The sequence below is a fragment of the Misgurnus anguillicaudatus genome, chromosome 4, assembly GCF_027580225.2.
Source record: "Misgurnus anguillicaudatus chromosome 4, ASM2758022v2, whole genome shotgun sequence".
NCBI lineage: Eukaryota > Metazoa > Chordata > Actinopteri > Cypriniformes > Cobitidae > Misgurnus > Misgurnus anguillicaudatus.
The window spans coordinates 227,167-241,626 of record NC_073340.2 but is presented as its reverse complement, the minus strand read 5'-3'; the positions used below and the strand labels follow the sequence as shown (position 1 = coordinate 241,626).

Below are 14,460 nucleotides of genomic sequence, written 5' to 3'. Positions count from 1 at the left end.
GAAAAGCGCTATATAAATAAAATTGAACGTAGTGTTATGCACAACCTTGGTATAGTTAGCCAAATGTCATTGCACTGAAACATCTGATTTCTTTATGAGATGTTCACTTACAATAAACATTTTTATTATAATTTTTTATTTTATACATTTTATTATAATTTTTTTAAATAAACAGTTTTTATGAGAATACTTGCCAAGACTGTGGTATTACAAGATTTTTTGTGTGTATATCTCCTGTCAAGCACAAAGAAATTATGTATTTGCTGGCTTTTTGAAACGCGCGTCTATGTGTGTGCTTTTGAGTTTGTGTCCATGAGTGTGTGTAAAACAGCTGTAAATAGTCTAAAATCGCTTAAATATTAACATTTGACTTATAAATAAATGCAAATGATAAACGTATAGTTATTTCTTATTAATGATAACTTGACTGATTATTATTGAAGCGATTAGTTTCATGTATGCGTGATTTTCTGCTTTCCAACAAAAAAAAGTGTCTTTTCTGACTGCGTGGACTAGCCGTCAATCTGTAAAGCATGAACTAATTTGTATTACCAGTATTTCATGCAATATTTGTTTTTATTTACGTATTTAAAGTAGGCTAGTGCCAGCTGTCAATCTGAAGACCAATGTGACTTACAAGCGAGAAGTAGCATATGTCCATTATTTGTTCCCATTCATTGCAATAAAATCCTTTCAGGTCACTTTGCAATGTCAGTCTATGTCTATATGTTCTTTTAACTTATATCAATGACGCCTCAAAATTATGCAGTTATAATGTTTTACAGCGCTTTGTGTCTTATACTCGACTGATGACTTTATGTCCCAAATTTATTCGTTCTGCGCATTCACAACAAGCAGGTGTATGATGAAGAACACAGAAAAAGCAGATGACATCACAGTAGTGTGAGAGCAATTCGAAAGCAGACTTATGATTTCTCAAATCAATTGTTTGCATTTTAAAGATGGAGGCACAACATGGATTCAGCCATTCGAGCAACTCACCCGTATGTATTCTTACACATGAATTAGCACATATTTTTGAAAGTAACATAAGTCAATTTAGGATAAGCTTCTCAGCATCTGACGCAGATAGCAGACGTTGTATTTTTAAGATAGAAGAATGCTGGGCGGCATGTGTTAGAAATATGACTATTGATGCTATCAAACATCACACCTAGTTTCTTGATAGAGGAAGCGGCACAACAGTGGAACCATCTATGGACAAGTTGTAATCTGATATTTTGTTTGGAGCTATTTGGTTCAATAACGTACCTCTGTTTTATTTGAGTAACATGTATATATCGACATTATGGACCTTCATGGTGCTTTAACGCAGGAGCAGGTTTACAAGAGGCATGTGCGGTGCTAGACGTCAGAGTTTCCTAGACGCCTGTGAATACACATTGGAAACTGACACAGAAGAGATGAAAATGTGTAATAAAGGTGTTTGCTTGTTTGTTTGTTTTTTTGCCCATGAAATGGAGAATAAACCATTGCAAATAGGGCTGCAACAACGAATCGATTAAATCGATAAAAAGCGATAAAAATCGATTACTAAAAGAGTTGGCAACGAATTTCATAATCGATTCGTCGTGTCACATGACGCAGAGACGTTTCATTAAAAAAAGAAAAACTTCAGTTAAGCGCGGAGTGGAGTGAACACACTCGCGCAGCGTCCCAAACAGCCCACTTCCATACTATATAGTAGGCAAAGAGTATGAGAAGTAGTGCTTTTCGCCTACTATATAGTATGGAAGTATGCGCTCCGGGACGCAGCGTCGGTCTCTCTCACGCACTGATGCTTGCAGAGTTCGTCGCCTCATAGACAGGGCGGCGGAGAAAAGATAAAAAAAGCAAAGGTAGAGGAAAACCACATGTCAGTGTTTTACTCATCCCAAACGTAAGCGCGTCACCTGGAAGTTAGCCGGCAAAGAGGTAAACAAACAAAGATGACACATTTATGCTTTATGGAGCGACGACAGCGGGTAAAAAAGTTTCTAGAACGAATAAAAAACTCCAATGGCAAACTCCACTGATATTAAACAAAGAAATGAAACTTTGAGAGAGTTGTATGAACGCTTTTCCCCGTCATGGATCTGTACATTAAATCATCGCACCGTCACTCTCCTGCCGCTCTTTACTGCGCGCTCCAGCTCATGCCGAGCAAGGAGACGCACGTGCCCAGCCCAACATACAGTAAGTGGCGCCTTTTGTTGCATAAACATTATCTTACATTCTTTAAGGCGAAGTAATGAGTGGTGTATTTGCATTTTGCGCGGGAGTAGAAGACGCACTTTCCGTTTCCCAAGACGCATGTATGTGGCCAAATGTTAATGGAACAGTTTTAACAAATGAGATATAGCTATCCGATCAGAGAAAACACATAAAGTCAAATATAAAGGTACAAAGCTGTCACTGGGGCAGTACCCTTTTATAAAATATCCTAATATGTACCATTTAGGTACAAAAATGTTTTTTTGAACTGCCAATATGTACTTTTGAAGTATTAATATGCACTATTTGGGTACAAGGTTGTACCTTTTTAAAAGGGTACTGTCCAGTGAGAACTTTTGTACCTTTATTTCTGAGAGTGTACTCATACAGTATACTATCTTTTTGATCCCATCAAGAGAGTCTTCTTGATGGGAAATGCATCATAAAAAAGTCTATATATTTGGCAGATGTAAAGCATACATCTGTTTTTTTTGTGGTTAGTCCATTTTTATTTTATTATTATTGTAACAGCTCAGGTATGTTCAAGGAGCAACATGTTTGTGCAATTTCTAAAGATTTTAGTTCTGTTTTGAATAAGGGGTTGGAAATGAATGCTTTTCTTGTTTTTTTCTTTATCCGATTCATCGATTAATCGATTATTAAAATAATCATTAGTTGCAGCCTAATTGCAAACACATTTTAACAACAGGACTATTATTTTTACTGCCTCTCTGGGCCTTAAACATGATAGTTGGATTGCTGTCAATCAGGGGGTGAGAAAGCTCTGGGATTTCAATAATCCCAGTTCCCCAATTCAATAATTGTCTTTTACATTGCATATCCAAGATTTGGTTAAAAAACTGAGATTGAAATTAGGTTTTTTTTTTTAGAATTAAGTCTTGTTTATCTTTTGATGCAAAAAAACAACAACTTGTAAATGCAACATTCCTATCTGTCTTGGATTATGGTGATATTTTATATATGCATTCATCCTCCCAGTGTCTTCATGCTTTGGACACGGCATTTCATGGAGCCTTAAGATTTATCACCAATTTAAAATCTTTTACTCATCACTGTTTATTATATTCTCGGGTCGAGTGGTTCTCCCTGTCCATTAGGCGTTGGATGCATTGGCATCTTTTTATTATAAAGCAGTTTTAGGACTACTTCCTCCTTATCTGAACACTTATATTCTCCCAAGATATGCTGGGTCATACCATCTGCGTTCACATTATCTGTTTTTATTGAAAGTCCCTAAAGCCCGCACTGATTTTGGCAAAAAGGTGTTAGTTATGCAGCTGCATCTGCTTGGAATCAGCTTCAGAATCAGCTACATTTGAAAGAGTTGGTTTCACTAAATTCTTTTAAGGGTTTTTTAAAGGACCTTGCAGAGAGGCAGCCTGTCTGTCATTGTTTTAAATTGAATTAGGTCCCAGGTACTTTTAATGATGACATTGCTGTTTGTGTATGATGAGTGGAAGTGTGTTTATGTATTTATCTGTAAATGTTTTTTGGCGTTGCTGCCACTTGCCAGGACACTCTTGTAAAAGAGATTTTTAATCTCAAGGAGTTTTTATCCTGGTAAAATAAAGGTTTGAATGAATGAATGAATAACAATATCTTAAATGTGTGTTCCAAAAATAAATACTACACAATATTCTATCTAAATGGTAATTTGTCTTTAATTTAAGTTACATAAAAAAATATTTTTACTTTAGATGTGCTCTTTCGGTTGTCAACATTTTGTTTTCTGAGACTGCATGTTTTATAAAATCTTTTGTAACATTTGGCTAAAAAAAACTAAAGCGCATACACCTGGGATGGCATAAGGGTGAGTAAATCACGTGTGAATTTGTTTTTGGAGAACTATTCATTTAATAATAAAGGTCATTAACAGATGACATTGTAATTTCTTGTGCTGTCGAAGTAGAAAAATCTCAATAATAATAAATTAAAACAAAATATAAATAATTAAGTTGAGGCATAGTGCTGATATCGAGTGGCTATAGTTATTGAAGCTGTGATCAATACAGAAATCAAATACAGACTTTAAATTGACTATAATGGTATTAACTTCCTTCTTTAAAACAACTGGAAAGTATCACAACAAAGAATTTAGAAAGAAAACATAATTAAGTGGTTACCTTTGTGCCAATTTTGCAAGTCCTGATTTGTTGCTATGTTAAATAACACTAGGATGAACCCCCACTTTGAAAAAAAAAAACAGCAACACTGAAAGATTACATAATTTCCACTGTTGGCAGTTGCAGCATATTGACAAGGCAAACTCATGCCAGCTTAAGGCCAGGAAATGGCATTTCACATGAAAATAGGGCTGAATAATAAAAAGATATGAAACTGATCACAATAAAATCTGTAAACAACAATGATGACCTCTGAACATTTTACTCATGCTGTTAAATTAATCAATACTATCACATAACGTCTACATCTGAAGAAAACTAAGGAGTAATTATGAGTGAAACAGGCTACACTCTTAAAAATAAAGGTGCTTAAAAGGTTATTTACAGTGATGTCATAGAAGAACCATTTTGGTTACTCTAAGAACCACTTAGCCAAAGGTTTTTTAAAGAACCCGTTTTTTGCTTTATAATCTAAAGCAGGGGTAGGTAATGTTGGGTCTGGAGTGCCGATGTCATGAGACTTCAGTTCCAACCCTGATAAAACAGGTGACTCTTTAGACCTTGATTAGTTGTTCAGGTGTGCTTTATTAGAGCTGGAGCTAAACTCTGCAGGACATCAGCACTCCAGGACCGACGCTGCCCACCCCTGATCTAAAGTAAAAAATGTTCATATTTTTCAAATCCATTTTTCATACAATTCCATTTAAGTCACATTCTCTTTATCATCTTTAGCCATTTAAGCACCCCCTTTATGACAAAAGTCACAACACATATAAATAACATACTGAAGAACAGGATAAAGGGAATGTTAATGACATAATGTTCACTGAATTTCAGCACCTCCCCCGGTGGAGATTTAAAGACTTTCAGCATTCAATTTGTGATTGTAGCTGCCTGCGCAGGGTTAATGTCCGACGATGTAACTGCTGCATTTGTTGCATGCGATCCCTCTGCCGCGCCAAATTTTGTGGCATAGGATATCGCTGGCACCCATAAAGAAACCGATAGGGAATGCGCACGTGGCATGCTGTTGCACGGCAGCGTGGTTGGGGCATGGGTGGCAGAAGCATCCAGCGCTTGCGTTCAGCACAATAACGATATGCCTCTTTGCGATACTGCTTATCCACATCATCACTGTTCTTCCAGCCACCAATTACAAACACATCATCGCCAAGATAGCAGATAGCAGCACCCTCAATACTAGTAACCTCTGGGGGAAGGCTCTCAAGAATATCATCGGAGACCCTTGTGCTAATTTTTTGTCGAGCTACATCGTCCCGTACATTGGTGTAGCTCTTGGGACAGCAGGAAGCAGTATGGTAAAAGTTAGTGGATGCTACAGCCATTTGAAACAAACAGTAGTTATCAATAAGTGGTAGGGAGTCGACTTCTTGCCATTGCCGACTGTCAGTGTCATAACGAGTAGTGACGGTTTTCAATCCGTCATCACTGTCAGTGTCTACAGGTGTTCGTGCCGTGACATAAACATATCGATCTTCAACACTAATGGCCTTGACATCTCTCAAAATTTTAGGGGCTGACTCTAGGTTGTGCCATTTGTCCTGTTCAGGCTCATAGACACTCACATCTTTGAATCCAGGGCTGAAGTTGCCGTGTCCACCAATGCTATATAGAACATTTTTGATGCATGTGAGTCCAAAGGAATGCTTACGTGTGGTGAGATTGCTCACTTGTTCCCAGGTATTGCGAATTGGATTGTATCGTTCCACAGTCTTGGCAAATCCTGGTTCCATTGACCCTGCCACATAGACATGCATATCAGTACCTGCAATAGCATGACCATCTAAGTGGTTGTGAATGTGTGGCAGATTGATCCAACGATCCTCGTACACAAAATAACCTACGCACTCACTTAGGTAGTCACCTCCCTCAGACACACCACCAACCACCATTATGACATCCATGTTCTGGCCAAACCTTGGCTGGAAGGTGGCCATGTACGAAGCACAGAACTCTGTATCAGTGGATTTGAGGTTCTCAAAGCGGATTGCATGACCCTCCACAGCCTCTGAAACAAGCTGTAGGCAGGCCACATTTTGTATCACCAAAGGTTCATTTTTCACAATTCTTGTAAGATAGGTTGGCTTTATCTGTGGCAAGCGGAGGAGGCGGAAGAGCTCTTCAAAATACTTCTCACGCTCTTCTAAGTTCTTTTGAACCCATTTGACCACAGCATCAAACAGAATCTCTTCTGAGTCAACTGTAATCTCTGCGTCAGACAGCCAGTCTCTGACCAGGTGGAATGGTAGCGTGTAAAATTCCTCATCTTGGATTACTTTGTGGAAGTTGCGCCTTATCATGTCAGCAGCACGCAAGGCCAGCTGATCCAAAGTATACATGTGTGCCAAGCTATGGACAGCCACGCAATTGCCTAAGCTAAGCTTCCTCTTGAGAAACTCTCCACAAAAGTCTTTCAACTGCACCAGCAAAAACCTGGGAATGAAAAAGAAAATGTTCAACATTATTCCATTTTGGGGCGGTTTCCTGGACAGGGCTTATCCTAGTCCAAGACTTAATGCATGTTTGAGCCAATTTCATATCAAAACACCTTACATCTTATCAGTGCCATTGTTTTGTCTTAAGATTTTTGCTTGTAAAAACTATGTTAAATATTTTTTGTGAGATAAATATATAACCTTGTATACCATACAAAATGAAATGCAATTGAATTGCATTTAAAGTTTTTATTTTTACAAAAGTTTGGGCACATACATTTTGTAAAAAAAGTGACACTTTCTGAGACAGTTCTCAAATCCATTTTTTTCAACAACACATCATATTACGTAACCAGAAGGAGTCATCTGATAGGCTCTACGCTGGCTCAGTGCAGAAAGTGTTTCCCAAACTTTGATTTACTCGTGGCGCCCCGCCACGTAATCAGCACTGGCCGCCACAAATAGATATTTCATGATCCCCATTTACATTTTACTGTTTAAAAACGTCTTAATTCATTGTTGCAAGCATGCAGCTCGCCCCCTCCCTTTCTATGTTGCATGCAGCGCGCGCCTCTCTCTCTCTCACATAACAGTGAAAAGGTGGCGGTGTTTTCAATGTCCGTTCCTTCGTATACTTTCTTTTTCGCGTAAACGTCAACAGTCGCAGATTTTACTGACAGAGAATACGGCAATGACTTGACAAAAGGTTAGCATTAGTGTTTCCCACACACACACAAACCCGTACTCTCCCTCTCTATGATGCGGTATGCCTGCGCATGTGTTTTGTAGTAACTTTGTGTAACATTTACTGTGTATTCTCTCATATTTCTAAATTTGCACCCAATTGTCTGCGCTATACGCGACAATAAAACTCGCATTTAAATAAAAAGGGCTCACAACAAGACATTGATGAGAAGAGCAACCGCAAGACTTCAATGTAAATGTATGTTGATTTATAGACCAGCTGTAAACATACACGTACATTTTGTAATTTCCTGTTTGCAGGTTTCTTTCAAATATAAAAGCGCTTAAGCATTTACTTGCAGTCTAAGCGAAAAAAGTCAGTGGCAAGTCAGTTCCTGAATAACACGACACAAAATTTAAAAAGTCAAATTCACTTCTCAGAGGCACAGAACTGTTCCTGAAACGACGTTCTCCCCAAACTGAAATTAAACACAGTGTTTTTCTCGTCTGTGTCGTGTATATATCAAGAAGCAACGTGCACATGACGACAAGAGAGGTGACCTGCTGCGCAATCGCGTTACCCCTCCCACTTCTTAATGTTTTACTGAGATTTCTTATCCCGTCCGAATTGACCATCAATATCACAGACGTCCTGTGGTAAAATTACATTATGCCATCTACAACCGTAAACTTATCCCATCCGAATTAGGGTTGTGCCGATAGACGATAGTATCGTGTATCGACGATCTTCAGACATATCGCCAATGGCAGGCTTTCATGGCGATTGTCAAGACGATAGTTGGCGAATGGTTATTATTATTATCATCATAGTTTTATATTAACACTGACAATGCATGCTTTTCCTCACATGAGGGTTTGTGGGCTTCACTTCACGCGGAGAGCTTGTAAAGAGAGTATTCCTTCTTGCACGTACCTGCACTTAATGCGCGCGTCTTGGTCTCCTTCTACCACTAAATCCAGCGCGCCGCATCATGAGCAGCTGCGTTTCTCTCTGTATCACGTGCACGCGCTCTCGCGTCTGTCCGCAGTCTAAACATAAACTAAAGTAGTAATCCTTATTTGTTCAGTTTAATGCATTTCATGCGAGCTAATGCAAACTTTACTTTTTGTTTAAAATATGACCCGCTGCATATTAGCGCCTCTCTCTCACTCTCGCGTACGTGAGACACGTGTAGTCTTCTGCAACAGCACTAAATAAATGTATTGAATAGTTTGTATGTGCGCGCACGTGTGTGTGCGTGCGCAGATGCATGTTTTTACAGTTATTAAGTAATCATGGTTAGGGTTTTAATGACGCGCTCGCTTTAATGGCATCAGTTTTAAGAAGGTTGCGGTCATGACGGTGTTACGTCTTGTTTTTTTTGTCCACCCATCAAGTGACTTGTTATAATGAGTAAAAATTAATAAATAAAAAAAAAGAGTAAACTACTGCCACGCCCCCCCGATAATATCGTGTATCGCCGATCTCACAGGCTGACGATAGGACGATCTAAAAATAGGGCATATCGCCCAACACTAATCCGAATAGGGCTATATAGTCTCATTTTAGCTCATTTTATGTCTGACAGCAGAACTGATAATATGTAAATAATAGCAATCAGTTGTGTTAAAATGCAATATAACGTGACAGATCAAAGAGTAGAAGTGAAACATATTTCAGGTGCCAACACTCATCAAATGCAAACACGTGATGACGTCACATATATGCTAATTAGCCTTTGACGTCATCACCGCCACAAGTCTCAAAATCCTGTGGGAAACACTGGCAGAGTAGGTTGGTATTCAGTAAAAGCAGTCGCAAGTTGGTGTGTTTTCAGTAGTTTTGTATTTCAATGTCGTATTTATCATCGTCATGGTAAATTCTTGTGTTAGTGGAGGTTTTACAAACTCCAGACTGTCAGGACAGCGAGTCCTATGAAGAATAAGGACGACGCTATCTTCCGTGCCTGGGTGCATTTAGTGCAGGTGAAAATATGTGACTTTACATCTGCTTCGAAAAACGCGGTAGTGTGTAGTGTTCCCATTAGATCAGAGGATTATCATCCCAGCAATATGATGGAGTTGAACATGGGATACCGAAGCAAGGTCGCTTTACATAGCAGTACATCAAAATTAACGACTTCCAAAATAGACATACATCTCATACAACACAAAATACATAAAGTTCACAATATTACAGAGTTTGTCTGAAATGTAGGCTAAAGAGGTATGTTTTCAGCTGAGTCTTGAAAGAAGACAGAGATGACTGTTTACGTAGTGTCAGTGGTAATGAGTTCCACAGTTTGGGAGCAGCTATGCTAAAAGACCGGCCACCTGCAGTGGACAACCGTTAACGAGGGACAGACAGAAGACCCTGTTCAGCTGATCTGAGAGATCTGGCAGGAGAGTATATGTGGAGTAGTTCAGCAATATAAGGTGGTGCTAGACCATTCAATGCCTTAAATGTAAGTAGTAGTATCTTAAACTGTACATGTGAAGCCACCGGTAACCAATGAAGATCACGTAGTAAAGGAGTTATGTGGTCTGAGCGCTTGGTTTTACGTGAGAACCCTAGCTGCTGAGTTTTGGATGTATTGTAACCTCGTAATACTTTTTTTTGTGGAGACCAGTGACTGGAGCGTTACAGTAATTCAGGCGTAATATGATTAAGGCATGAATAAGGATTTCAGTATCGGTTTGAGTTAAAGAAGATCGAAGACATGCAATATTTCGAAGATGAAAAAAACTGTTTTAACAACAGCAGAGATGTGAGAGGCAAAAGAGAGAGATGAGTCAAATAAGACCTCAAGGTTACGTACAGAGTTGGATGGCTTTACATGAACATCGTCAACTTTAAAGGACAAATCCAACCTATTTACTGATTTATCAGTCTTGTTGTTATTTAATTTGAGGAAGTTCAAAGACAGCCAGTGCTTGATGTCCCTGATACAGGAAGTAAGTGAGTCAGGAAGATGTAAGTGATATGGATTGATAGTTAGATCAATTTGGATATCATCAGCATAGCAATGAAATTGAAGTCCACGCCTGCGTAGTATGTCACCGAGTGGATAAATGTATATGATAAACAGCAATGGTCCAAGGACCGAACCCTGGGGAACACTTTGTGAAACTGGAGTTATGTCAGATTTAAACCCCTGTATGGTGATATAATACCTTCTGTCAGTAATATACGAGATAAACCAGGACAGAGCTGAGCCAGAGATACCGATGTCAGAGAGATGTGAAATAAGAAGCTTATGTGAGACAAAAGCAGAGACAGTGTGTCAAAAGCAGAACTTAAATCAAGAAGAATTAAAATGCATTCTAGTCCATACATTGCAGGATGTCATTGACCACATGAAGGAGTGCCGTTTCAGTGCTATGTAATGGCAAAAAACCTGACTGAAACGGTTCAAAACGGTCATTTGGATTTAAAAAAGGCACTGGGAGACATTGCAGGTAACGTTAGCTTGCTGCTATCATCTGTGCATTACTTTGGCTCTCAATGTAAACTCAGACCTTCACATCGTTCATCAAGTGGATTAACATTACTCATATCTAGAAGTAATTGTACATGCCACCATCTGTTTACATAATTTTAATAAGTATTTGCCCTTGTAGATTGTTTTATACAGTATGATGCATACATGTACTCGAACACTTTTTTGACCTTCATTTTTAACATAATTAAATTAACACATTTAGAGTTGTTGTTTGACATTGCAGTGCAGTAAGTTGGACTGGGGTACATAAGAAGTGACATGCTGTTACACAGTTATATAAAGGTGGATCTGTTTAAATTCTAGTTGTCCAGGTAAAGCACAAGATGGTAAGTGTGGGGACTCCACCAGTGCCCAGCAATAATTAATAATCCACTGTTTCCATAGAATAAAACCTGGTGATATGTTATATATGACCAAATTATGTCAAATCAAAAATTATGTTTTTCTTTTTTTCAGTGCTGCTGACAAGTTCATTGTGTGCCAAACCAAGCTAATGTATTTTGTATCATAACCTGTATTTTTGTTTTATTTATATACTTTATTTTTATGGTCTAGTCATTTTTTGCCTTTTATATACATCTCTTAGGTCTGTGCAACATGCGGGTATGCGCGTTTTTGGCTAAACTAGCCTATGCTGTTTCAGAATATGCCAGCCTGCAACCTCTTACTGACTGGAGCTCATCAATTGTTCAGGTTGCGTGGCTACGCAGACCAGTGGGGGCTGATGAATTATCTTCTTATCCATGTTGCTCGTCAGTTCAAAACATGTGTTTGTGGAGTCATGTGAATCATGTGCATCATGCCTTTAGTCAAAATACAAGCCTGCTGCACCAGCATCGAAAGGATTTCTGAAAAAGAGATGCTCGTGTTCACAAAATACTTGCAAGACACTAACTTAACAATAAACTCTGATTACACAATATTAAGCGAGTATCTGGAAAACGCGAGCGTCTCTTTTCTCTTTTTTTAAATGGGTCTTTCTTTTGGTGCTATATTAATAAAACGTAACTAAATTAACAACAATTGCAGATCTGCTTGGTATCTATCTGAACTTTATAAACAAGTTCAGGGCTCCAGACTAACTTTTTTCACTAGTAACACAGTGGCCCCCAACTGAAAATTTTAGGGGTGCAACCAGAAAATTTAGGGGCACACACCGTAAATCAACATGCTAAACAAGTATTCACATTTCAACTCATTTCCACTGTAGAGGCAGAAAGTACAATGTGCTGTTTCAAATTCAGTGTCACATCACAAAAAAAGGTCAAATTTACTGGTCGCACATGTGTGACTGGATGTAAATTCAGTGGCACACTCTCAAATTTTGGTGGCAAAATGCCACCATTTGGTGGCAGTCTGGAGCCCTAAAGTTTTTATACAGTAAAACAATTTGTGGTTGTGATCATGGGCGGACTGGGACAAAAAAAACTGCCCTAGCATTTTCTGTCTTTTTGGTCTCTTAAATGTTTTTATGCATTTGTACAAATAGTAATTCACAAACTATATCTGCACATATGATTTAACGCAGGAGATGAACTAATACTTTATCTTCTAAAAGGTATAGCGTTAAAAGAGATAAAGACAGACTGTATGTTTTTGAAGAAAGTTTTATTTTTACAAAATTTTAATATTTAAAAATAAAAGTTATAGAATACCACACATATAAGGTAAACAAAGTTGACAAAAGTATAAATATGTTAAATCGCATCTAGGGAAAAATATGTGCAAACTATAAAGCGTAGTATGTCCTACATTACTCATAAACTGTGCCCTGTGTAATGTGACGTTTGAATCAACAGTTGTAATATACATAGGTAGTTAGTGGTGATTTAAAGTGTGTTGTTATATAAAAAACGTATAAGTTGCTTTTTGGTAAAATAAACCACCCAGTGGTCATACAGACAGACAAAATGATGGTTTAAAAGGCACAAATTAAACAAAGGTTGTACAAGAGTGCCATTAGATGTAAATAAAAAAAAATTATGTACAAGAAATTTGGAATATTATATTCCTTAGGGCTGGGCAATATGACAAAAAATTATCAAGAAAATGTTTGTATATCACTCGATATCAATAATTATCATGATAAATAACAAATCTTTATTCCTGTCAAATTTAACTCTTTCGCCGCCAGCATTTTTCATGATTTTCACAAAAGTTTAATGCCTTCCAGAAAATGCTCCTTTTTAAATATATAAACATACAATATATGAAATAAAAGAACAGATCCTCTGCTTTCAAACAAAAAAAATTCCTTGTTTCATCCTACCTTCATGTGTTCTGTTTTTATCACCTCTCAAATATGTCTAAGTTTCATCAAAAACACCAAATTTTGAGCAAAAAGCTGAGATAATTCCATTTTTGTGAAGGACTTTTGATAGAGATCAGATGCAGAGTGATCTTTAAAAAATACACAGACATACAGCTGTTTGCCCTAGGGCAATACTTCTTTTTTTAAGTTGCGGAAGAGGGCCACCTGGTGGATAATAGTGGTATTGCAGATAGACGAGATAACTCATGGCGGAGAAAGAGTTAAAGGCAGATTTTTTGCTCCTGAATGAAAAGTGTAAAAACCAGGCAGTTAATAATGGTTTTAAACTACTTTTTATTCAGAACATAGAGATCGACCGATATATCTGTTTCCCGATATTTTCCCCGATATTTGAGCATTTTCCGATGATCGGATATCGGTTTTGTAATATCGGATTGACCGATAAACGAGATAATTGAGAATTGCGCGCTGGACGCATCTGAGGAGAGGAGCTCACAGCAGCAGCACAGCAAATATGACGGCGGAGTGAAGCAACTTCATTAAAAAGTCATTGAGAATACTTACTTTTCATATTTTCAGGCATTTTTAACACATCTTATTTGTGCATTAATGTAATTTATGTTAAATAAGTTTATATTTAAAAATCAATGAATCCACAAAATATAGACGAACTCACAGAGTAACGCGCGGATCCATAAAATCCTGTCCCAATAAAGACGTAGCTTTGCATGAATAAAAACAGCCATGAATTAATGCTTTGTGGAATTTAAAATGCTAAATTAAATTCGTTTTTCTGTTATTTATGCTTATCATTAGCATCGTAAAATCACATTCATATTGCTGTTCACTTACCGGGGTTTAAGGCTGAAGCACAGCTACCACTTTTAACTAGATTTACCCTTAGTTATATTATATTTTCCCAGAAAGACATTATTTTGCTAAAATATCTAAATAAATGTCTGTGGATATTAATTAATTATTTATTACCTCCACAAGCGGTCGCAGTTTGATACAGTTAATGTGTGAGTAAATGCATAGATAAACAGCGCTGTCAACAGCCATTTCGTAAGCTATAACAAATAAATATTAATTATTCTGACATCAAATAACATTACCAGTTAAGCAATTCAATGATATATAAGCCAGTTGGTTTGTTACTTTCCTGAATGTAGTATTCCAGTCAGTGA

General features: G+C 37.7%; 1 protein-coding gene across 1 annotated transcript in view; it reads right to left on the bottom strand.

Moving 5' to 3' along the window:
- Positions 1 to 3,871: 3,871 nt before the first annotated feature.
- The window catches only part of klhl11 (kelch-like family member 11), a 42,176-nt gene continuing 31,587 nt past the window's right edge, over positions 3,872 to 14,460 (bottom strand). Inside the window, exon 2 of the mRNA XM_055193575.2 lies at positions 3,872 to 6,812. Coding sequence (XP_055049550.1) covers positions 5,225 to 6,812 — 1,588 coding nt within the window. The 3' untranslated portion in view covers positions 3,872 to 5,224. The remainder of the gene's footprint in view (positions 6,813 to 14,460) is intronic.